At 46.1% G+C, this 25,417-nt stretch overlaps 2 protein-coding genes across 28 annotated transcripts in view; both read left to right on the top strand.

Annotated features, from left to right (window-relative positions):
* Nucleotides 1–8,409, top strand: part of GATAD2A (GATA zinc finger domain containing 2A) — a 106,161-nt gene extending 97,752 nt beyond the window's left edge. For 18 of the 27 annotated variants that reach the window (XM_087952654.1, XM_087952663.1, XM_087952658.1 and 15 more), the window contains 4 exons: nucleotides 553–835; nucleotides 1,749–2,041; nucleotides 3,222–3,405; nucleotides 7,094–8,409. In XM_087952654.1, the coding sequence (XP_087808780.1) occupies nucleotides 553–835; nucleotides 1,749–2,041; nucleotides 3,222–3,405; nucleotides 7,094–7,227 (894 nt within the window). In that variant the 3' untranslated portion in view covers nucleotides 7,228–8,409. The remainder of the gene's footprint in view (nucleotides 1–552; nucleotides 836–1,748; nucleotides 2,042–3,221; nucleotides 3,406–7,093) is intronic. The other 9 variants (XM_087952669.1, XM_087952671.1, XM_087952667.1 and 6 more) reach the window with 1 other exon arrangement.
* A 5,683-nt stretch (nucleotides 8,410–14,092) lies between these two features.
* NDUFA13 (NADH:ubiquinone oxidoreductase subunit A13) lies at nucleotides 14,093–25,364 on the top strand. Its single transcript, XM_087951524.1, has 5 exons — nucleotides 14,093–14,281; nucleotides 16,715–16,793; nucleotides 18,843–18,914; nucleotides 23,161–23,230; nucleotides 25,153–25,364. Exons 1-5 carry the CDS (start codon nucleotides 14,182–14,184, stop codon nucleotides 25,270–25,272), a joined length of 441 nt encoding a protein of 146 aa, XP_087807650.1. The 5' UTR covers nucleotides 14,093–14,181; the 3' UTR covers nucleotides 25,273–25,364.
* Nucleotides 25,365–25,417: the final 53 nt, after the last annotated feature.

Here is a 25,417-nt window from a genome sequence, read left to right as displayed (position 1 = left end):
ACAAGTGAAACAAGAACAGTTAAAGTGAGGTTTTGCCCCATTTTACGACTTTTCTTGCCACGGTTGTTAAGTGACTCACTGAAATTATTAAAGTTAGTAACATGTTTGTGAAGCGGCTTCTCCATTGACTTTGGTTGTCCGAAAGACATAGAAGGTGGCCATGTTGACGACAGGACACTGCAACGGTCATCAATAGGAACCAGTGGCCAAGCATCCAAATTTTTGATCGCATGACCACAGGGATGCTACAACGGTCATAAGTGGGGACAAATGGTCGTCAGTCACTTTTTTCCAATCCTGTTATAACTTCAAACGGTCACTGAGTGCACTGTTGTAAGTCGAGGACTACCTGTGATTTTGAAAGAGCCAGATTTTCCATCCATGACGTAGGTCTCTGCTTACATGCAGGGAAGTCCCAGATTCCGTTTCCTCCACTGAGAAGACTCCCACCTTACGTGTAGATCTCTGCTATCTTTTGAGTAGCGCGTAGTGGGATTGGATGGTTATAAGAAAGACTTTTCTCTCCCCCCCACCCCCCTTTTCATTTCCCAGGCCTCCCCAACTTCATTGAAAGGTGCAGCTGGGACATCTGCCCAGGTGAACGCATCGACCGCCAGCAGCGTGGCTTCCATCGTCAACTCGAACGACTCCCCTGCCAGCCGGCAAGCAGCTGCTAAGTTGGCCTTGCGGAAACAGCTGGAGAAAACCCTGCTGGAAATTCCTCCGCCGAAACCTCCGGCTCCTGAAATGAACTTCCTGCCCAGTGCAGCTAATAATGAGTTCATCTACCTGGTTGGGTTGGAGGAAGTGGTGCAGAACCTACTAGAAGCTCAAGGTGAGGAGGAGGAGAAGCTGTTAAGGGGGCCAAACGTTGAAGCCTTCCAACTTAGAACTCTTGTTAGTCCTGGCACTGTCGGAGGCCACCTAGAGAGACGTGAAGCTGAGATTTTATATTGCTTGGAGTTGTGAGCTGTTGCTGGACGTCGGTTCCCATCATGCTTGATATTTAGTCATGTTAGGTAGAAGTGGATAGGACTTCAGACCAATAGCTTTTCTGGGGGGACACTCCAGGCTGGGAAAAGCAATTTTAAGGTACTCCGATAAGTAATCAAAAGAGCAATATAAAATCAATTATAAATATAAGAACAATTAAAATTACTGAGGAGTTATAGACGAAAAAACCCAAGTGCCTTCCCTTTCACTGCACCCAGCCATTTCCAGCATAAAGGATCTACATCGGGGGGCTCACGCCAATCTGCAGGGCCAAGTCAGAAGGCCCCTTCAGGAAGCCAGAAGGATGGGGCCTGGCCTCACCTCTGGCAGCAAGATATTCCAGAGAGCTGGGGCCATGGGAGACAAGGCTTTTCTGCTAGATCCCGCCAGCCGAAATTTTAACTGGTGGATTAGAAATATGTTTGCCTGATCTGAATCTGTTGGCTTTCTGTGTTATTTTTGGTGGGACTTTATTTAGACTTGCAGTGGTGTTTTTAAGAGCCACCAAGAAGCCCTTGATTCTGTAGAGATCAACTCTACTTGCTGTTTTAGAACTTTTCTTTGTAAATCTCCATTGCTTGCCTTCCCGGCTGTCTCCCAGTCATCTAAAATATAACTCCCATACATTGCACTGTTTGAATTGGCTTGAGGAACAAGAGAAGAGGACCGTCCTACTCTTATGCCTTCCTCTTCTTGCTGAGCTTTTTCCTGCCCGCCTGAAAAACCCTTGGTTGATCCTTCTGTCTCTTGCTCAGGTAAAGTCTCCGTCAGCCCCTCCTCGCAGGAGCCCTACACCTGCGTCCAGTGCAAGACGGACTTCACCTGCCGCTGGAGGGAGGAGAAGAGCGGCTCCATCATGTGCGAGACGTGCATGTCCTCCAATCAGAAGAAGGCGCTGAAAGCCGAGCACACGAGTCGGCTGAAGGCTGCCTTTGTGAAGGCCTTGCAACAGGAGCAGGAGATCGAGCAGCGGATATTGCAACAGGCCGCCTCTCCGATTCAGAGCAAGCCAGAACAGATAGCTCAGCAACATCACTCACTCAAGCAGGTGGGGCATCTTTTGACTTGCTTTCTCAAGCTTGCAGGCTGAAGAAGAAGTCCTCACAGCGCTGGGGGGATAGAGGTAGTCCTCGGCTTACATGTACCGTGGTGGCACTGTGGTTAGAATGCAGAACTACAGGCTACTTCTGCCGACTGCCGGCAGTTTGAGTCTCAGCTTGAATATACAAAGAAATAAAGATGCGCAAACGGAACCTCTTAACACTTTCCCCAAGTTGGCACAAAAATAATTTAGAATGTAATACGAAAGGGGTGATTGAAAACACGAGTGCTTATTTCTGTACTTATTTAATGTGACTCTTGTACTATAACTCCCCACTGTGTTATTCTAAAAGCAAGTTCAGTTCTCACTAGTTGCATGTCCACAGCCTAGAAACCCATCAGTTCCCCTGTGGCATAAACTAGAATCTACCTTGCAAAGGGGACTGCCCAAAATCAGGACTGAGCACATGAAAACAACACTAAAAACAACTAATTCACTTTTTCCTGCTTGGGCATGGGAGTTAAAGAACACATAACTAAGATGATTAAAGACCTCGAGATAAAAACATATGTGGTTGTAGGAATTGGGTATGGCCTGTCTAGAGAAAAGAAGGACCTGGGGTGACACGATAGCAATCTTCTAATATCTTAGGGGTTGCCACAAAGAAGTGGGAGTCAAGCTATTCTCCAAAGCACCCGAGGGCAGGACAAGAAGCAGTGGGTGGAAACTAACCAAGGAGAGAAGCAATCTAGAACTAAGGAGAAAATTCGTCACAGTGAGGACAATTAACCAGTGGAACGATTTGCCTCCAGAAGTTGTAGTTGCTTCAACATTGGAAGTTTTTAAGAAGAGACTGGACAACTACTTATCTAAAATGACATAGAGTTTCCTGCTCGACCAAGGGGCTGGACTAGGAGACCTCCAAGGTCCCTTCCAACTTTATTCCGATCAGACCTGTGGTTTCCAAGCTTGGGAACTTTGAGATGTGTGGACTTCAACTCCCAGAATTTCCCAGCCAGCTTTCAACTCTGGAAGTTGAAGTCCGCATACCTTAAAAATTCCCAAACTTGGGGGACCATTGCTATAGTCTGTATGATTCCAAGAATGTGATTCTACGCTGGCCTCCTTTCCGAACCCTTGAGTTTCATGGGTTTATTTTCTCTTCCTTGCCTTGGTCCTTGTTCAGGCCTCTAGCCAGCTGCCCCGAAGTGCCAGCACCCCTCGTGGAGTCTTGCATGCATTTAGCCAGTCGCCCAAGTTGCAGAACGCCTCCGGTGTGGCCGTGCTTGGTGGCAGGCAAGGTAAGCGTGCTCAGAGACCCATCGGCAAAGGAGGTGCTTACACTTGGAAGAAGACACCCGTCAATGCAGGTAGATGACTTGCTCTTGAGACTTCTTGTCTTTATCGCCGCTGGCCGCGCTCCCTTGTCCGGTCAGCATTCTTTCTGAAAGGAAAAAAAAAAAAAAAAATCTCTGGGTAAAAAGGGTGTTTCTCTTTATTTCTCTTCCTTTCTTTTGGGTGCATTCATTCTTGCAAAGCAATATAAGTATGCTAAGGCCTCTCTCCACTGCTGTGACCTATTCAAGGTAGTCCTCAACTTACAACCACAATTGAGCTTAAAATTTCTGTGGCTAAGCAAGACACTCGTGAGTTTGGCCTCACTTTACGACCTTTCTTGCCACCGTTGTTAAGTGGCAATTCTTACGTCGGTAACGCACGGCTGTTCAAGTGAATCTGGCTTCCCCATTGCCTTTTGGTGATCCAAAGGTCGCAAAAGCTGATCCCATGACCCCAGGACACTGCAACCGTCATAAATATGAGTCGGTGGCCAAGTGTCTGGATTTTGATCACATGACCATGAGGATGCTTGCAAACGTCATAGGGGTGAAAAGTGATCATAAGTCACTTTTTCCAGCGATGTTGTAACGTTGAACGGTCACTAAATTGAAATGTTATAAGTCAAGGACTACCTATATGTGGTGTCAGGTTTCCAAGTGATGAAATCAATTTAAAAACAATAAAAGTCCCATTTTCCAAGACAATTTCTTTTATTTAGGCTTGATGGATGGATTCTGAGCCTCCCCATGACATCCTTGAAAAGGGATATTGGGAAACACCAGTGTCCTTTTGGTAACTACCAAAAGAGCTACAAATTAGAAAATCTTGGTCTGTTTCATTTATATTACTTGCCGTTAAAAGCCCAGGAGGGGTATATTTTTCTAGTTTCTTTTCACGACAATGAAACCCACTCTGGGGTCATGTAATGAATTTCCCTCTCTTATTTTGAGACGGGGAGAGGGCAATTGAACAAGCTGATCAGACTTCATTATTATGATCATTTAAATTTTATTACAGGTTGTCCTCGACTTGTGACCACAACTGAGCCCAAAAGAAAAATTTGTTGCCTCTTTTTACGACCTTTCTTGCCACCGTTCTTAAGTGAATTAACTGCAGTTGTTAAGTTAGTAACAGGGTTGTTTAAGTGAAGCTGGCTTCCCCGTTGTCTTTGCTGGTCACAAGGTTGCAAAAGGGGATCAGGTGAGCCTGAGACATTGCAACCGTCCTAAATACATGCCAGTTGCCAAGCATCCGAATTTTGATCATTGGACCATAGGGATGCTGCAACAGTCCCGTGAAAAACCATCAAAAGTCACTTTTTTCAGTGCCATTGTAACTTCAAACAGTCCCTCAATGAATGGTTGTAAGTCAAGGACTACCTGTATTTGAAGTCCTCCATAAACTGAAGTTTCTACCCTGTTTCTCCAACAATACGGCCTCCCCCAATAGGAAGTCCCAGCATGTTTTATAGGCATGAAATGAAATTAAGCCCCTCCCCCCAAATTAAGGCCTATATTAAAACATGCGAAATGGGGGGAAATGGTGGGGGGATTTGCCGTTAGGAAGTACTTTTGTTGCACACCCGGATATGGTGCTGCCTGCGTTGACCCCGATACGAAGTGCCCCACCAACGCTGAGGTCAACATCCAAGCCATCGCCGCCCGCCCGAAGATGCAAGGGGGGGGGGAATTAAGTCACCCCCGAAAAGACGGCCTAGCCATTTTTTCGGGGCTCAAAAAAAAAAATAAGACCCGGCCTTATTATATGAGAAACACGGTATATTTTCAGGGTTTTAATGGTGGGACTTAAGCTTCAGGGAGACAAATGGCTTTCACCACAAGCTTAAAATGGCACCTAACCCCCAAAATAGGGCCTGAAATTAGTATTTTGAGTTTATTTGGAGGCAATTGGAAAAATGGGGATAGTTTGCCTCCCATTCCCAATTCCATCCTTGATTAATGGGAGAGGATCAACCCTTCGGCCACCAGAATGGTGAATGCACAGGGCCTCCAACCAGCATTGTAGATGGAGACAAGCATCACATGATTTTCTCAGCAGCCTCCTGTTCAGATGTCCTGAGTGTCACCTGACTAGCCGGCTGTTACTCACCATGTCCTCTACCTCTTCTTCCAGCTGTGTTTCAGTGTTACAGATAGTCCTCGACTTACAACCACAATTGGGACCAGAATGAAAGGGTGGCTAATTTATTATTATTATTCAGCGTATGATGGGAAACATGACAGAAGAGAACTAAACATAAATACACAGTCCACGTAGTTATAAGTAAAACTTCTACGGGGGTATCACAGTGGTCTCACCGAATGTCCAGTTCAGCCATCCAGGCAATCACCTCTGGCGTGGCTTCGTGCAGGCTTTCTAGGGAACCAGGGGACGCATATCACGGGCAATCTTGCACAATACAGGTAGTCCTTGAGTTATGACTACATTTGAGCCCAAAATTCATGTTGCTAAGTGGAACGTTTGTTAAGTGAGTTTGCCCCCATTTTACAACTTTTCTCCCCACATTCATTAAGCGAATCACTACAGTTCTTAAATTAGCAACATGGTTGTTAAATGAATCCAGCTTCCCCATTAGCTTTTGCTGGTCAGAAGGTCGCAAAAGGGGATCATGTGACCCCAGGACATTGCAGCCGTCATAAATGTGAGTCAGCGGCCAAGCGTCTGGATTTTGATTATGTGACCATGGGGATGCTGCAACGTGTAAAACGGTCCTAGGTCACTTTTTTCAGAGCCGTTGCAACTTTGAACGGTCACTAAATGAACTGCTTTAAGTCAAGGACCACCTGTATGTTTAATCGTTTGCGTTATCAAGCACCGCCATTGCAACAAGGGGGAATCTTTATTGGCTAAGTGGTAGCAAACATTAAACAAGTCATCATGTGACTAATTTGATGACGATTCTTAGGGTGGTCATTCAGCGAAGCATGCGGTTGTTATGTGAATCACGCAGCTATAGAATGAATCAGGCTTCCCCAATTAACTTCGCTTGTCAGAAGCCAGCCGGGATGGTTACCAGTTGCAATTAAGTGGCCGCAAGTTGCTGCAAACAATACATGCGAGCCAGTTAACCAATATCCAAATTGCGATCATCTGACTGACAGTTATAACTTTGAAGATGGGGGTTGCAAGTCACTTTTTCCATGACTTTGAACCGTTGTTAAACAAAATGGTCCTAAGTCAAAGACTACCTGCATCAAATGGCAGAATGTGTTTGGTGCTTGGGGGGGCGGTGTCTTGTTTTTTGGCTTTGGGCTTTTCTGTCTATCTGTCTATAGTTTGATTAATTATATTTTGCAAACTCTTTTTTTTTTTAAAGATTTCCCCAATAACACTTTATCTCTCACCCTTATTCTATGCTGGCTTTGTCCCCAGACAGGGATGCCTTTTCCCAATCTGGCTGTTTCTCAGTATTATTGAGAATGCATTGCCTTGTGGGAATTTTAAGACATGCCCATCTTGTTATATACATCTGAGGAAGGCCAGAAAGGGGAGAGAGAGAGAGTGCCTAGATCAACGTTTCTTAATCTTGGCAGCTTGAACATGAGTGGACTTCAACTCCCAGAATTCCTCAGCCAGCATAGCTCATCTTCAAGCTGCTAAAAGTTGAGAAACGCTGCCCTAGACGCTATTAGAATGGGGAAAGCAGCCTCTCCCTTTAAGAGTTCATTTCAATGCACCCTTCGTGTTCCTTTTCTCCAGGAGGGACGTTGAACTTCGTTAGCCCTGGTCTCACCGTGCACAAAACCACCTCCTCGGCTGTAGATCGCCAGCGTGAATATCTCTTGGATATGATTCCTCCACGGTCCATCCCTCAATCGGCCACATGGAAATAACGCAGGAACCTCCGCCCCGAGTGGAAGACTTCAATTTTTTTTTTTTTTTGATCTATTACATCTTCTTGGGGTTTTTCCCCCCCCCCTTCTTCTCCTTTTGATTCTGCCATCCTTCCCTCCGAAATCTCGCCATGCAGTGGAAAAGCCGCTTTCAAGTCTAACTGGATCTGCCCGCGGGGTTTGCCGGAAAGTATTTTTTACATTTTTGGTGGGTTTTTTTGTTTTTGTTTTTTGCGCCAGTCCAATCGGGGGCTATTTTGCTTCCTCTGCTGGATAGAATGGACGCTCAAAAAGGGTGGTAATGAACATTTAAGCTACCAAGTTCTTGCAAACTTTTTTCTTTTGGGGAGGGGGGGGCTGATGGTTGAGATCATCCCCGAGGAGAATCTCAATTTAATATTATTGTTTTCTCTGTGTATTTTGTCTCTTTAGTTTGGGGATTATTATTATTTTCTCTTTTTTTTTTTTGTTTTTTGGATCAGCACTAGTATGGAACCAAGGACTCATGCAAGAGATTTGATGGCTCAGTTGCTTCCGGCCTCAGTCCCTTCCCTTCTTACAATACAGTCTCTCTCGTTTTGTTTTGTTTTTAGTTACCTTAGCTGAATTTTACTTTGGTTGATCATACCGTGGCCCTTCGTGACCAAGGATATATTTCACCCGTTCATAGAAAGTAGAAGTGGGACCTGGCAATGTTGGGGAGAGCGGGGGGACAAGAAACAAAAAAATCCAGAAAGCTGGACCAGTTTCCTCACGGCCTTGTTTTCTCTAAAACCCTTTGTAATTCCTGAGGAGGCTTTATTCCAAAGGATAACAGCAGGCGTTTGCCGTTTGGTTTGGAGGTTTCATTTTGTTTTCTTTTTAACCCAGTAATATACTACGAGCAAATGCAGACGGACTTGCCACCGCCAGAAGAAATGGAGCAACCGAACATAGGATGTGCATCTTCTTGTTTTCGGGGTGTTTTTTTTAAAAATAAATAGAACCTTGTTTCAGACAGATGTTCTGCTCTGGACCTTTGCTAGTTTAAAAGAATTACTGGACAGTTTATATAAAACAGCTCTATTGAATCTCCTCAATCTGAAACGAATGAACAGGTTGTTTTTTGTTGTTGTTTTTTTAAAAAATATATATAAGAAAAATAAGAAAAAAAAATAAGTCTGACGCGCCCAAAGAGAAAAAGTGAACTGTGTGGAGATGAATAATTTTTTTTCCCTACAAAAAAAAAAGCAACATATGATTGAATCTCCCGTCCCCTTTTCATTTTTTTTTTCTAGAAAAGTTTTTACTGGGCTATCTTAAGAACAGTGTGCAATTTAGTCATGTGGAGCAGAAGGGACCAGAGAAGTACATTTTTTTTGTGTTTTTTTAAAAAAAGAAATAAATAAAAACAACAAAAGAAAAACATGAGACAAAAGTCCACATCTCTCTTGCTACCAATTGTTGTGGGGAAAAAGAAAACAGCTTTGCCGTAGGTAAACCGTTATATTACTGGTGCCCTCCATACGCGCTGGACTAAGCTCCCATCATTCCCAGCCAGGGGCACAAATAGAGGGTGCCTAGTGTAGGCGGGGGGGAAAAACCCACAGGGTCTCCGGCTGTATAGGCACAACATGGGTGCAAAGAACTGTTGTCTCTGGTATGTTCAATCCCATCCTTATAAATGTAACCAATTTTTACTAGCATCTTGACTAATGTTGGCTTTAAACCGCACTTCCTCTTCCCATTCCCCCTGCCGAATTCAGAGAAATACAGGGGGGGGGAGAATGTCATAGTTTTATTTTTCCCCTTCGATGCCATTTTTTTAAAAAATTTGATAGTAGAGGCAGAAGTACAGACCTTTCTATACCTATTCATATTAGCGTATTGGTACTAGATCTAGTGCTGATATAAGAGTTTGTTGCAAAAAAAAGTATATATAAATGCATATATAAATATAAATATATCTAAATAAATCAAACTATATATATATATATATATATATATATATATATATATATATATATATATATATATATATAGTTTTTGAGGTTTTCGCGGGTATTTGTATGTGGATCTTTGGTTATTCGGGTTTTCTCCCGCGTAAAATTGGAAGTATCTAGGCGACGTTTCAATGAAGTCTCATTCATCATCTTCAGGCTCTTCTCGGAGTTGAAGCACAAAGCCGAAGACACAAGCCTGAAGATGATTTTACGCGGGAAAAAAACTGAATAACCAAAGATCCATATATATATATATATATATATATATATATATATATATATATATATATATATATATATATATATATATATATATATATATATATATATATATATATATATATATAAATAAATAAATAAATAAATAAAAAAAAGCAGGGTGGGAGGGGATTAATACTGTGCAGGCAAACCCTTTTTGGGGTCTGGGGTCTGGTATTTTGTTAGCTACAAGTGAAATACCTAATTTAAGAACAGACCTACAAATGTTACTGTATCAGGAAGGGCTCCTGTTCCAATGACATCTCTTGCATTTTAATAAAAAGTTCCTCCTAATTCCCCCTTTTTCCTTTTCTGTAAAGTTGAGAATATTTAGATATAATGTTTTAAAGTTCTGATGGATAGCAAACGTATAGGGTTTTAATTTTTCTGTACACAGTTCTTCTGAATTCATTGTTTGTGGTGGGGTCCACTTTTGTTTGTACATCAAAACTATTGCTTTACTCTCCATCCTCACCTCTGTTTGAGCTTTAAAAGCATTCTTGTTGATTTCCTACCCATAGTTAAGATACCTTAATACCGTTTGTTTTCTTTTTCTCTTGCACTTCAGTTCCATATAGACTTTTTGCACCAGTATAAACAATTGGAGTTCCAGCCTCCTAAAGAACTTGTGTCATTTCCAGATTAACCCCAAGATTTCTCTGATGGGTCAAGTAGACTTAAAACTGGTATGAAGCTGTAGTGTAGACGTAACTCTTCAATTTCTCTGGCGTTTTTCACATTTACATCATTGGTCTGCCTTGGATCGGATGCGAATCAGAAGATTTGCATTTCTAAAATTCTAGCCTTGCTTTTTGCGTAGGAGCTGGATTAATTTACAAATCAGGAAGGATAGGTTTGTCCATGTGAAGTTTTTAAGCTGGAGCAGTTTGACCAACAGTTGCGAACCTGTGTTTCCAAAAGCCATTTCTTTTTTCTTTCTTTTTTTTTAAAGATGAAAACCCCCAGCCATGTCAGAAATCTCTTTTTGATCGGGTTGGAATTGTCCAGGAAATTTTGGAGGTCCAGAAAAATAAATCTTTTAACTTGAAGCAATTCCTGTGTTGGATCTTTTAAGCCTCGGGTTGAATTACCAGACTTTGATACGTCATCATTTGGGGGATTATAACTTCAATATTGCTCAAATAGGCATCAAAAGATGGTTAGGCTGTTCTAGAAAACAAGCAATATTCTCCTGTGATGATGCCTAAGAAAAATGTTTTGATATTCATTGAATATTGAGGAAATTTGAAATACAGCTGAATACGATATAGAAAGCTTTCTGATATTCTCTCTTATGTATTAACAAAGGTGGTGACAAAACTGTCATTATTTCTTCTGATTCCGCTTCACCTGCAATTCATTTACTTACTTAGAAGAGAAACATTAATGTAGTTTTGCTAATGACACAAGTGCACACCTGTCTAGAAATGGACTTGGGTGGAAAGCAGAGAATAGAAGTTTCTGAAAAGTCATAATAAAAACACTATAATTGCATCCAAGATCAAAATCTCTGAAGCACAACAACTGCACTAAACGGATTAAAAGCCTGCGTACTTCTGTTATCCAGGATAATTTTTATTTCACGGCTTTTATTGTGAGCCACTCAAGAGATGTATTCCTAAGGTGGGGGCAGCCATTTAAATCTTTTAAATAAATACATACGCTTAGCTTGCAATTGAAAAACTTCATGTGCCCTGCAATGCAATGCTAGCGTTTGCAGTGACAGCTGTTCTTAACACACTGAATTGAGTGAGCTGGTAGCCTGACACTTTGCTCCTGTTGTAAACATAAAACGTGAATTCTACAGGAAGGAAGTGAAGCGTGCTGTGAGATTTTCATATTTTTCCCCTGAGATCTGGGAAATGATTTCAAAGATTCCTCCAAAGTTACTGTGTAGCAAAATGGGTGGTATTTTACACTTTTCATTTATTTTACAAATAAATGAATAAAAGGTTGAGAACACCTGCTTTAGAGTTACTTTTGGGAGAGAACAGGAAAGAATTTTTGCTGCAGAATTCTACATTCTTGGTCAAGTTTGGTGTTGTGCACGGGTAGTCCTTGACTTACAACCATAATTGAGCCCAAATTTTCCACTGCTAGGCAAGACAGTTGTTACGTGAGTTTTGTCCCATTTTACAATCTTTTTTGACAAAGTTGTTAAGCAAATCACTACACGTAAACAAATCTGGCTTCCCCCATGGACATTGCCTGTCAGAAGCTGGCTGAGAAGATGGTGATCGCATGACCCTGGGACAGTACAACTGTCAAAAGTACATGTCAGATGCCAAGCACCCAAATTTTTGACCACATGGGGAAGCTGTAGCAGTCGTAAGCGTGAAAAACGGTTGTAAGTCATTTTTTCCATGCCATCATAACTTTGATTACTAAACAAATGGTTGTTAAGTCAAGGACTACTTGTACTGAATCATGATTTAGCCAGATAAATTTTTGTTTCCTCTCCCCCCTCTCCCGTTTGCTAATGGCATTTGATTATGGGCTTCTCAATCTTGGCATTCGCACAATAATATCAATATAGAAAAATAACTTGTTATACAGGACATAAGTTAGATGACTGCCTAAAGTTCCATTTATTCTGACAACAGATTAATGGGGCAGGAAAATCTGTGAGAGTTGCTAGCTAGCCATCATAGCTAAGCTGAACCTCCATGGACAGAGGTAGTATATCCCTAGATTGGAAATCAGGATCAGGAAAAACATGCCTGTTACTTTCCAAGTCAGATCCTGAATTTTGGACACTAATATGTTCTTAGTAGTGATTGTTGTCTAATATCGAATTTTACAAATGCCACAATGTAAAAATGTTGAGACTCTAGAAAGAGTGCAGAGAAGAGCAAAAAAGATGATTAGGGGACTGGAACATACGAAGAACGGTTGCTGGAATTGGGTATGCCTAGTTTAATGAAAAGAAGCACTAGGGGAGACATGATAGCAGTGTTTCAATATCTCAGGGGCTGCCACAAAGAAGAGGGAGTCAAGCTATTCTCCAAAGCTCCTGAAGGCAGAAGCAACGGATGGAAACTAATCAAGGAGAGAAGCAACTTAGAACTAAGGAGAAATTTCCTGACAGAACAATTAATCAGTGGAGCAACTTGCCTGCAGAGGTTGTGAGTGCATTCAAGTTGTGAAAATCAAGGAATGTTTTAACTCCTGAAGGCAAAATAAAGCATGAATATCATGTATTGGGTGCAAGGAGGTAAATATCCTGTGTTCTATTATTAATCTTTTGAAGTAAGTATTCGACCATGCCAGTTGTTCACTGCATAATACAGGCAAATTCACGCAAAGACGAAATGAGTCTTGTTTGGCTTTGTGTGTTTTCTGAATTAAGCCACATAGTTTGTTAACTGTGATTCAGACTTCAATGTAACGTGTGGATCCATCTATTATATCTATTATAAACAACATAAGTAGAACAAAACTTGTTCAATAGTAACAGGATGCGTCCCAAACTCCTGGCTTCCTGTGGCTGCTTTTGTGACAGCTTTCCAGGAATTTGAAATCAATTTGAAGCCATATATCCTGTTCCTCCTCACGATTTCTTCAAGACCTTAAGTTGCAATTGTTAAATTATCAACAAGGTTAAGTGAATCTGGTTTCCCCATTTGACATTGTCAGAAAGTCGCAAAAGGGGATCAAATGACTCCTGGACAATATAATCATAAACCTGAGTCAGTTGTCAAGCATCCAAATGTAAATCATGTGACCATGGGGATGCTGTAACAGAAGTGTGAAAAATGGTCATTAAGTCACTTCTCAATGCTGTTGTAACTTCAAATGGTCACTAAAGAAACTTTTTAAAGTCGAGGACTACCTGTGCTAATTAAATATTAGGGGACTGGAGACTAAAACATGAAGAACGGTTACAGGAACTGGGCCTGGCTAGTCTAGTGAAGAGAAGGACCAGGGGAGACATGATAGCGGTCTTCCAATATTTGAGGGGCTGCTACAGAGAGGAAGGGTTCAAGCTATTTTCCAAGGCATCTGTAGGCCAGACAAGGAATAGTGGATGGAAACTGAACAAGGAGAGATTCAACCTGGAAATAAAGAGAAACTTTCTGACAGAGCAATCAACCAATGGAACAGATGTTGTCTTCAGAAGTTGTGGGAGCTTCATCACTGCCATCTGTCAGAAATGGTGTAGGATCTCCCTAGAAGATGATCTACAAGGGCCCTTCCAACTCTTAATCTGTTAAGAGTTCATCCTTAATTTTCCTTTAAAAAAAAAAAAAAAAGGTTGGGCATCCTTCTGTCCTCGGATTGCTGCCTTGCAAAACCCCTTCAATGCTAGCATTCTGCATATCATAAACCAGAAGTCTCCAAACTTGGCAACTTTAAGACTTGTGGACTTCAACTCCCAGAATTCTCCAGCCAGCTATGCTGAAGTCTTAAAGTTGCCAAGTTTGGGGACCCCTGTCATAAACGTTTCCTGCAAGGAGATGGGCGCTAGAAAGAGGAACGGGTTTCCAAGCGCGCTCCGGGACCGAGGGACGAAAAAAAAAATCCCCCCTGCGCGCGATCCGCAGGAGCAGCCTCGTCTTCCGAGTTCCCCTCCCTCCTCCCCGGAATCCATGTCACGTGACCGCCAGTCTTCGGCCGAGCTCGGCTTTCGTTGCGGCGCTCGCGTTACGTCATCCACAAGTGACAGATCGGGGTAAGAAGCGTTGGGTCGGGAGAGAAGCCGCCCGCTTCCAAGATGGCGGCGGGAGCCTGGAAGGTGAAGCAGGACATGCCGCCGTCGGGCGGTTATGGACCAATCGACTATAAGAGGCGATTGCCCTATCGGGGGATCCCGGGTGAGGATGGAGAGATGGGGTGCTTTGAGTCTTCAGGAGGTGGCCGGCTCTCGGGTCCCTCGCCTAAGCTAAGGATGGCTGCCTTGAATAAGCCACCATGGGCTGTGATGATATGCGGGGTCCGTGCTTTTCCAACCCTTCACACGACGTGCTCAACCTGTAAGATGAGCCTTTGTCTTTCTTGCAGCTTAAGGCCTGCTGCTGCCAACCCAACCAATCGTGATTTATTCAACAAACCATGGTTGGGTCGGGTGTGTTCTGCAAGACATCTGAGCATCTGGATGTGAGCGTTGGGGGTTCTTCATAGGAGCCCAAAGGAAATGGGGGCGCAGCCTTTCAACCGACTTCACTCATAGATCCCCCATTTGAGCAGCTTCTGAAGAGGGTCTCTTATTATCCTTCCCATTCAGCAGATTCTGCATGCTGGGTTCCTATATAGGCAGTCCTCGACTTACAACAGTTCATTTCGTGGGAGTTCGAAATTACAATGGTGCTGAAAAAAAGGGGCCTATGACCGTTTTTCACACTTACGATCATTGCAGCATCCCCACGGTCATGGGATCAAAATTAAGATACTTGGCAACTGGCTTGTATTTATGATGTGTCCCACTTTTTGCGACCTTCTGACAAGCTAGGTTAATGAGGAAGCCAGGTTCACTTAACCAACCGGGCTGCTAACTTAACTGCAGTGATCCACTTATCAACTGTGAGCAAGAAAGGTCATAAAATGGGCAAGGCAAAGCTCATTTAACAACCGCCTCACTTAGCAACAGAAACTTTGGTCTGAATTGTGGTCATAAATTGTGGAGTACCTGTCTATGACATTTCAAAATCAACCTTGCAAAGCAGCTGAATGTGTTAGTTGGGATTGTCTTCCAGGATCAGGATGTAGTGCCTCCTGCTAATGCCCCAAACTTACCTTCTGAAGGCCAGCAGGAATGATAGCCTTAATATAACTGAGAGGAAAGACCTAACCTTTTGAAGGGAAAAATATTCTCAAAATATCTCCAGACATTTTCCCCGAAACAGCTCCATATAGCAGGTTTGTTGAATGTATCCTCATCGTCTGAGATACCTGTTTTCTGACTAGACTGTAGTTATATTTGGAAATGTGCTGGCTGGGAAAAGGAAAGGCCATTTGGTGGTTAGATCTGTTCATATGGAATATACGCTTTTGTTCCACAGGCATGACTGATAATAATACGGTCAAGAAGATGGGAAAACATATGAGCCAGTTTGGTCTGGTGCCATGATGGCGAACTTATGGCACGCATGCTGGAAGTGGCATGCAGAGCCATCTCTCCGGGCACACCAGCCATCACTTGTTGCTCTTCAAAGTTCCAGCACACGCTTGCGCACCAGCCAGCTGGCCTTTGCTCGCATGGGAGCACCGGAAACTGGAAGAGCAGCTCCCCAACACGCATGTGCATGCTGGCCAGCTGGTCTTCACATGCACATGCATGTTGGAAAGTGGAAGACCAGGTGGCCGGCACGCATTGCACGCACCAGGGAGCTGCTCTTCTGGTTTCGGGCACACATGTGTTTCGGCACTTGGTACCTTTTCGGCACGCGTGCACACTCATTTCGGTACTTGGTGCCAAAAAAGGTTAAGCACCACTGGTCTAGTGGCCAAAACACCAGGCTATAAACCTGGACACAGTTGAGTTCTGGTCCTACTTTAGGCATGAAAGCTGCCTCAGTGACTTTGGGCCAGTCACTCACTCTCAGCCCAGTTCACATCAAAGAGCTGTTGTGGGGAAAGTAATAGGAGGAAGGAATATTACGTATATTAATTGCCCATAAAAATAAAGCCTGGCTAAAATAAAATAAAATAAAGACAGGCAGTCCTTCACTTAGAACCATTCATTTAGTGACCGTTCAAAGTTACAATGGCATTGAAAAAAGGGCCTTATGACCCGTTTTTCATACTTACAACCATTGCAGCATTCCATTGCAGGTCACATGATCAAAATTCGGACTACTACTGTAGCTCATATTTATGACGGTTGCACTGTCATGTTTTTGCGAACTTCTGATAAGCAAAGTCAACAGGGAAGCTTGATTCACTTAACAGCTGTGTCACTAACTTAACAAGTGCAGTGATTCACTTAAACAGTTGTGGCAAGCGTGGTCACAAAAAATTGAGCAAAACTCACAACAACGGTCTCACTTATCAGAAATAGGGGGCTGAATTGTGTTTGTAAGTCGAAGACGACCTGTAAAATAGTTATGATGGAAAACTGCAATCAGGTCGTGGAATCAGCAAGCAAGGAATCTCCCTGAAGTTCATGCCTAAAGAAAAAAATCGAGATGTCCTCGTGGCCTTTGGAAGCTTAGCCAACCCTTGGAGATCTTTTTACTACTTGTTTTACTGTTACAAACAGTTATTTGTATTTGCTAATAAACACACGGATCTCATTTTGTTATTTCTAGGTTATGGCCTTCTTGCCATTGGACTTGGAGCTTTTGTTTTTGGAACCTACATTATTTTCAGGTGGAACTGGGAGAGAAGGTAAGTTTGCAATCATTCCCTTCATTTAATTGGCCCGAAAAATATGCATGACAGTCACAGGCTGCCTTTGCTCGGTAGAAGTAGTCCTCCACTTACAACAGTTCATTTAGTGACCGTTCAAAGTTACAACGGCACTGGGGGGAAAAAGTGACTTGTGACCATTTTTCACTGTTATGATCTTTTCAGCATCACTTCATTCAAATTTGGATGTTTGGCAACTGATTCATACTTACGACAGTTGCAGCGTCCCAAGGTATGTTATCATCTTTTGCAACCTCCTGACAAGCAAAGTCAATTGGGAAACCAGATTCACTTAACAGCCAGGTTACTAACTTATCACCTGCAGTGATTCACTAAACAGCTGCAGCAAGAAAGGTCGTAAAATGGGGCAGAAGTCATTTAACAAATATCTCACTTAACAACATAAATTTTGGGCTCGATTGTGATTGTAAGGGGTGGATTCTCTGTACATTTGTCTGGGTTCCGCTAATTGCGATTTATTCATTAATCATCCATGATTAAGAAAACTTTGGCATTGTTTGTTGTTTGACAGCAGCCTGTAATTTCACAAAGGCAGGGAGGGTTTTCGGCAGAAAATCAGAGTGATCTACATTTAATCAACAGATCCAAGTTTTATATGGAGAATTTTGAGATATTGATGAAAACAGTTATGTGGAGAAGTTAAGTATTCCAGGGCAGATAGACATAGCATCCACAGGGCACATTGAAAGAACTTGGAAGGATGAACTTGCTTACGTTCCAGCTTTATAACTGTGATAAGGAATGTTCCTTCTTCCTGGGTGTTCTGGATAAATTTGCAGTTGTATTGGAAGAAAGCAAGTATAGACTTGGGATGTTTTTACAGCTCAGTATTTTCTATGCTCCTCAGACAGGTTGTTTTTTTTCTCATTTCAACCTAGAAATGCCAGGATTTGAATCTGAAACTTTCTGAGGGGAAAACAATTATCCTTTTAGCACTGCATGTTGTTTCCCATCCTGGTGCCTTAAACCAGGGGTCTCCAACTATGGTCCCTTTAAGCCTGGCGGACTTCAATTCCCAGAATTCCCCAGCCAGCTTAGCTGGCTGGGGAATTCTGGGAATTGAAGTCCGCCAGGCTTAAAGGGACCAAGGTTGGAGACCCCTGCCTTAAACTACCCTGGGAGGGATTTTGTGCGTTGACATCCCTCCATTTTGGCCGAGATCAGGTGGAGGCCTCTGCTGTAGTCGCCTCAGATTCTCCAGAAGGGGAGACAAGAAATCCCAAGGTCTCGGAGGACCTGGATGGTGTCCACACATTTTATTTCCTCTTTCCTGAAGGGTGAATGAGGTCTCCTGGTTTTTCCAACCCCGGTAACTTTAATATGTGTGAATTTCAATTCCCAGAGTCCCCTAGCTCCTATGGGTAGATTTTCAATTAGAAGAATTCCTCAGCCGCCATGCTAAGAATTGAAATCCATATCGGGGGTGGGCTTCAAATCATTTAACAACCGGTTCTCTGCCCTGTTGCTGGGTGGGCGTGGCCAGGGTGGGCATAGCCTGCACCACCCTGGGAGCGAAAACGGACCGCAGGAGGCCTGTTTTTGCCCTCCTCGGGCTCCAAAAGCTCTCCAGGAAGCCCATTTTTGCCCTCCTCGGGCTCCAAAGGCTCTCCAGGAAGCCCATTTTTGCCCTCCTCGGGCTCCAGAGGCTCTCCGGGAAGCCCATTCTTGCCCTTCTTGGGCTGCGGAGGCTTTTCTCGAGCCTCCAGGAGGCCTGTTTTTCACCCTCCCGAAGCTTCCGCCTGGGCGCCGCAGTAACCTGCGATCAAAAATGGGCCAGGTGGGGACTCCTGAGAGGGGAGGGGCCAGGCAATTGTAGGAACTACCGGTTCGCCAAACCAGATGGAAGATGAACCCCCGGTTTAGCCGAACCAGCTGAATCCCACCCCTGGTCCATTATATCCTAAAGTCGCTGAGGTTGGGAAACCACTTGTGTTTTACAAGATCTGGGAACCAGCTTTGACCTTTCCTTTTGTTGTCACCTCCCTGCTCTTTTCCCACCTTTTCTAGACACCTGGCCTTTGAGGACATGGAAGCCAGGATAGCCCTGATGCCTCTCATGATGGCTGAGGACGACCGCAGGTAGGTTCAGCTCTCTAGACCTGGGCGCTGAGGGAATTTTTGCCTCCCCTTTTTCCTGTTATCTAAGCCAGTGGCCCCCAACCTTTTTTGTGCCACGGCCCGGTACCGGCATCACAAAATGATCCGCGGCCCGATACCGGCATCAGCACGCATGGCAAGGCAAGGCGAGCCGAGCGACCGGCCAGCCAGCCGTCCCCCGCTTCTCCCCGCCACCTTCAACTCCTCCTTTGTACCTTTGTCGATGGGCTTCGCTTCAGGACGGTCTCTCGGCTCGCCTTGCCTTGGGTGCTGAAAGAGCCTTAGTTTCATTCGAAGCCCCCCCAACCTCGATGAAACTAAGGCGCGACGATTCCTTCAGGACCCAACCGCCGCTTTCCAACCGGAAAAGCTCACCCGGAAGCACTTTCTCGTCAAACAAGATGGCGGCGCCTAGCAAACCGGCGGCCCAGTAGGAAATGTTCCACGGACTGGTACCGTCCGCTGCCCGGTGGTTGGGGACCCTGATCTAAGCCAGTGTTTCTCAGCTCCGGCAACTTCAAGATGTGTGGACTTCAACTCCCAGAATACCCCAGCCAGTCCTGTTGACTGAGGATTTCTGGGAGTTGAAGTCCATCTGTAAATCAACTGAGGGTTGAAAAAAAAAATTGACCTAGGCAGAAAGCAGATTTCTCCTTCCCTAGTTCAGGGGTGGGCAAACTTTTGGCTCGGGGCCGCATTGACTTTTAAAATTTGACAGACGGGCCAGGTCAGCACAAGATTTTTTGGGAATCGCCCCTCTTCCCCCCTTCTCCTCCTTCCTCCCCTCGGAGGCCCTCTGAGTCAGGAGTTGCTACCGCCGGCGCGGCTCGCGCGCTGCTCCAGTCCCGCGTTGCCTCGGGAAGGAAAGGCAAAAAGGAAGAGCCGCGCAGTGCTTTGCAACGGGAGCAGCAGCACCGAGGCTCAGGCTCAGCGGCTCCTGGTTTTGCCTTTTCCTTCCCAAGGCAACACGGGACTGGAGCCGCATGGAGCTGCGCCGGCGGTAGCAACTCCTGACAGCCCCAGCCGGACACCTGAGCGGAGCCCGGGCGAAACTGCCTCTTGCTGCTGCCGGAGCACCGCGGGTCACCTCCTCCAAGCAGCCTGCCCGCCCACCGGGCTTCCCTCTGCCGCGTGGCTCGGGGCCAGGCGCAGCGCCCGCGAGTTAAAAGGAAGCCAAAAGTTGCTGGGAAGTTGCTCGGGTGCTGGGAGCAGGCTTTTAAAGTGCCGCCCGAGCAGGACCGCCGAGCCGGGAAACGGGCACCAAGGCAGGGCAAAGCTCCACCAGCAGCGGCCTAGCTTTAGGTGGCTCCAAGCAGCCCGCCCGCCCACCGGGTGGAACCCTTCCCACTCCTCGGCGGAAGACACTCCAGCCTGCAAGCTTTGCCTTTGCAAAGTTTAAGCCTGGAAGCCCGGAAAAAAGGGGGGATCGGGCGGGGACTCACCTTCGCAGAGGTCGCACTCAAGGTGATTTCGAACTCCCAGCCGAGGCCTTTGCAAATTTCTTTTCTTTCCTACCCCTAGATCGCTCCGCACTGTTTTGCAGCTTTGGGGCCACGCAGCACAGGGCAATTACGCCACACCCAGCGATTTTTTTCAGGGGCGGGCCGGATTGGACAGACCAATGGCAGCAATTTTTTTCAGGGGTGGGCCGCATTGGACAGACCAACGGGCCGGATGTGGCCCGCGGGCCGTAGTTTGCCCACCCCTGCCCTAGTTAGATCTATCGTCCTTAACTGTCGCCCACGTCCAAAGCACCAAGAAACTTTGTTCTTCAAATACAGGGTGTCCTTGACTTACAGCCGTTCATTCAGTGTCCGTTCAAGATTGCAACGGCATTGAAAAAAAGTGACTCGTGGCCGGTTTTCACACGACCGGTTGCACCATCCCCCATGGTCACGTGGTCAGAATTTGGGCACTTGGCAACTGGCGTGTATTTATGACGGTTGCCCTGTCCCAGGGTCACATGACCACCATTTGTCTCCTTCCCAGCCGGCTTCGGACAAGCAAAGTCAAGGGGGGAAGCCAGACCCGCTTAACCGCTCCAGTGATTTGGGCTGCTTGCAAATGATTAAGTGTGCGAAACGGTCGTAAGTCCCCATCTTCAATGCCGTTGCAACTTCAGGCGGCCACACTGAGCGAATGGTTGTAAGTCAAGGGCTAACTTTATTGCAGGATTTGGTGAGGTGTTTAAAGTTATGTGTTTGTGCAAGATCACATTGTGTGGGTGGTCCCCAGAGGTGTGGTATCCAGAGGGTTCTGACCAGTTTTGGAGAACCCGTGGCAGAAATTTTGAGTAGTTCGGAGAACCGGCAAATCCCACCTCTGACTGGCCCCCCTGCCCCCATCTATTCTCTGCCTCCCGAGTCCCAGCTGATTGGCTGGGTCTCCTTTAGTTGCCCTGCACAGGAGAACAGAGCTGGAAAGCAGGTTAGTGGAGTGGGGAGGGAATGGGGATTTTGCAGTATCCTTCCCCTGCCACGCCCACCAAGCCACGCCTACAGAATTGGTAGTAAAAACATTTGAATCCCTGCACTGGTGGTCCCCAGCACATTAAAAATTTACAGGCCAGAGGGGCCAGAGTTTTCCTGACACTCTGAATGGAGCCCCATATGACTTCCATTTGCCAAAGGCAGGAATTCATTTGCACAAATACCCAGCATGCTTCATTCCTCCCCAAACTCACTCTCTCTCTATAGACAGGTAGCCCTCAACTTACGACTGATTGCTGCTGTAACAGACTCCGAAAAAGGGACTTAGAACCTGGTTTCAAAGTTCCAACATCAGTTCTCTCTCTCCCCCCTCAGTCACGTGACCATATTTTGGGCTCTCAGCATCTGGCCTGCATTGGTGGCCATTTGCAGTGTCCCACTGTCAACATTATTTTTTGCAGGAAGAAAATTGGCATTTGCTTGCAGTTTACAGCAAAGCCCAATCCATAGTGAACAATGGCTTATGTAATGATCAGACGTTCACTTAATGGCCACTGCTGTGTTCTCTTAGTGACCACTGCGAAAACGTTCATAAAATTGAGTCGGGGTCCTACGGTGAGCCACTTTGTAACTGTTGCAACCCTAATGACCGTAATTGCCAGACTAAATTACTAGTGAGGCTACCTGTATGTGAGCCAGATGATCCTGATTCTCTTTATCTACTTCTAACTCTCCCTCTCCCCTCCCTCCCTCCCTCTCCCCTCCCTCTCTCCCTTCCTCCCCCCTCCCTCCTTCTCCCCTCCCTTTCTCCCTTCCCTCCTTCCTTCTCCCCTCCCTCTCCCCCTCCCTCCCTCTCCCCTCCCTCTCCCCCTCCCTCTCCCTCCCTCTCCCCCTCCCTCTCTCCCTCCTCCCCTCCCTCTCCCCCTCTCTCCCTCTCCCCTCCCTCTCCCTCCCTCCTTCTCCCCTCCCTCCTCCCCTCTCTCCCCCTCTCCTTCTCTCCCTTTCTCTCTCCCTCCTTCCCACTCCCCTCCCTCCCCCCTCCCTCTCCCTCTCCCTCCTTGACCCCCCTCCCTCTCTCTCCCCAATCCCCTCCCTCTCCCCTCCCTCCTTCTTCCCCCTCCCTCTCCCCCTTTCTCCCTCCTTCCCTCTTCCCTTCCCTCCCCTCCCTCCCTCCTTCCCCTCCCTCTCCTCCTCCCCTCCCTCTCCCTCTCCCTTTCTGTCTCCCTCCTTCCCTCTCCCTTCCTCCCCTCCCCCTCCTCTCCCCCTCCCTCCTTGACCCCCTCCCTCTCTCTCCCCAATCCCCTCCCTCTCCCCCTCCCTCCTTCTTCCCCTCCCTCTCCCCCTTTCACTCTCCCTCCTTCCCTCTTCCCTTCCTCCCCTCCCTCCTTCCCCTCCCTCTCCTCCTCCCTCCCTCTCCCTTTCTGTCTCCCTCCTTCCTCTCCCCTTCCTCCCCTCCCTCTCCCCCTCCCTCCTCCCTCCCTCTTCCCCTCTCTCCCCTCTCTCCCTTTCTCTCTCCCTCCTTCCATCTCCCCTTCCTCCCTCTCCCTCTCCCCTCCCTCCTTCTTCCCCTCCCCTCCCTCTCCCCCTCCACCCTTTCTCTCTCCCTCTTCCCTTCCTCCCCTCCCTCTCCCCTCCCTCCTTCTTCCCCTCCCTCTCCCTCCTCCTCCTCTCCCCCTCCCTTTTCTCTCTCCCTCCTTCCCTCCCCTTCCTCCCCCTCCCTCTCCCCTCCCTCCTTGTCGCCCTCCCTCTCTCCCCCCCAACCCCCTCCCTCCCTCCCTTTCTCTCTCTCTCTGTTGAAGGACACTGCGTCTTATGCGTTATAACTTGGATGAGGAAGCCAAGATCATGAAAGACGTCCCTGGCTGGCAGGTTCGAATCTTTGCAAATTTCATAATAAAAGGAATTCCTTTTTCCTCCTGTTGCAACCCCTGCCCCAGTTTTTTCTCTCCAACCCCCCACCACCACCTCCGAATCCTTGGCCGCCCCTCTCCTGCGAAGCCTTTCCCTACGGAGCTATAATATGCGGGCCCTTTATGAGTGGATTCTTCCTGGTGGCCCGAGGTAAATTCAGGGGCGGTTGGAAAAACTCCCAATGCCCTCTTTCGACCAGGTGGCCAGAGGTACTTTTGCAGACTTTTACGAAGGCCACCCTTGGAATTCAGCATCCAGTTTTGGTCGCCACGATGTAAAAAAGAGGTTGAGACTCTAGAAAGAGTGCAGAGAAGAGCAACGAAGACGATTAGGAGAATGGAGGCTAAAACATATAAAGAACTGGTTGCAGGAACTGGGTTTGTCTAGTTTAATGAAAAGAAGGACTAGGGGAGATGTGATAGCAGTGTTCCAATATCTGCCCCAAAGAAGAGGGAGTCAAGCTATTCTCCAAAGCTCCTGAGGGCAGGACAAGGAGCAATGGGTGGAAACTCATCAAGGGGAGAAGCAACCTAGAACTAAGGAGAGATTTCCTGACAGTTAGAACAATTAATCAGTGGAACAAATTGCCTCCAGAAGTTGTTGATGCTCCATCACTGGAGGTTTTTAAGAAGAGATTGGATAACCATTTGTCTGAAGTGGTGTAGGGTTTCCTGCCTGGGCAGAGGGTTGGACTAGAAGACCTCCAAGGTCCCTTCCCACTCTGTTACTCTCTTCTGACATTAATGGAGCAAGGGGGCAGGGAGGGGGGCACAGATCAGTACCGATCTGTGGCCTGTTAGAAACCGGGCCCTGCAACTGGAGAGGAGCAGAGGCAAACGAGCGAAATTCTGTCTGTATTTGCAGCTGCTCCCCAGCGCTAGCATCACCGCCTCCGCTCCCCCTCAGATCCTCAGGCATTGGATTGTCACAGGAGTGCGAGACCTACTGGAAACCGCGCGTGGGACAGACCTAGGTGTCACACTCCTCCCCTTCCCGTTCTGTGGAAATAGACAAACCCAATTCCTGCAACCATTCTTTATATGTTTTAGCCTCCAGTCCCCTAATCCTCTTTGTTGCTCTTCTCTGCACTCTTTCTAGAGTCTCAACATGTTTGTTACATCGTGGCGACCAAAACTGGATGCACTCTTCCAAGTGTGGCCTTACGAAGGCCTTATAAAGTGGTATTAACACTTCATGTGATCTTGATTCTGCCTTTCTGTCTATGCAGCCTAGAAGTGTGTTGGCTTTTTTGACAGCTGCAGCCCACGGCTGGCTCATATTTAAGTGATTGTCCACTAGGACTCCAAGATCCCTGTCACAGTTACTACTATTGAGCCAGGTACCACTTATACTGTACCTGTGCATTTGGGTTTTCTTTGTCTTACTTTTGTCACCATTGAATTTCATTTTGTTAGATTTGCAAGCTAGAGTTCCAAAACGGGAGCAGAGACAGTGATGAAACTGTGGGTCTGGTCCTCACGTTTGCTGCCTATATTATAATCATTTATTTGATTTTTATCCTGCCTTTATTATTATTTATAAATTTATTATTTATACCTCCTTCCTTCCCCTAATTTCCCCACAATCACAACGCTGTGAGGTGGGTTTTGGCTGAGACAGAAGGACTGGCCCAAGGTCAACCAACCGTCTTTCGTGCCTAAAGCAAGACTGCAGCTCACAGTCTCCCGGTGATTGGTCCAAGATCACCCAAACCGTTTTCATGCCTGAGGCAGAACTAGAACTCAACCTCTTCTGGTGATTGCCCCAAAGTCATCCAGCCTAAATCTCCTGTTCCTAAGCTAGCACCTTAACCACTGGACCAAAACCACTGCTTTTCCTTCCTGTGTATTGGCTGACCTGTCTCCTGTCTGTTTCCCCAGGTTGGGGAGTCCGTCTACCATACCACACGCTGGGTGACGCCCAGAGCTGATGAGTTGTACTTCCTTCAGCCATCAAAAGTTCAAGAGGATATCTTCTTCGGTTACACCTGGAGCACATAAGCAGACATGGTTGTGGAAGGACCCACGTCTCTTGCTTTCCCAGGACGGAACATATTTCCTAATAAACGAATGCTCTCTGGAGCATCGATCCATTGCGGGCTGCCATTGTCTTTTCTGCCTCCCCGTCTTCCATTTTGCCCGTTGC

The sequence above is a fragment of the Notechis scutatus genome, chromosome 1, assembly GCF_049901735.1.
Source record: "Notechis scutatus isolate UNSWTSFEM ecotype Mainland chromosome 1, rNotScu1.2, whole genome shotgun sequence".
NCBI classification, from domain to species: Eukaryota; Metazoa; Chordata; class Lepidosauria; order Squamata; family Elapidae; genus Notechis; species Notechis scutatus.
Note: the sequence above shows the minus strand (reverse complement) of the source record. Positions and strands in the feature narration are given on the sequence as shown.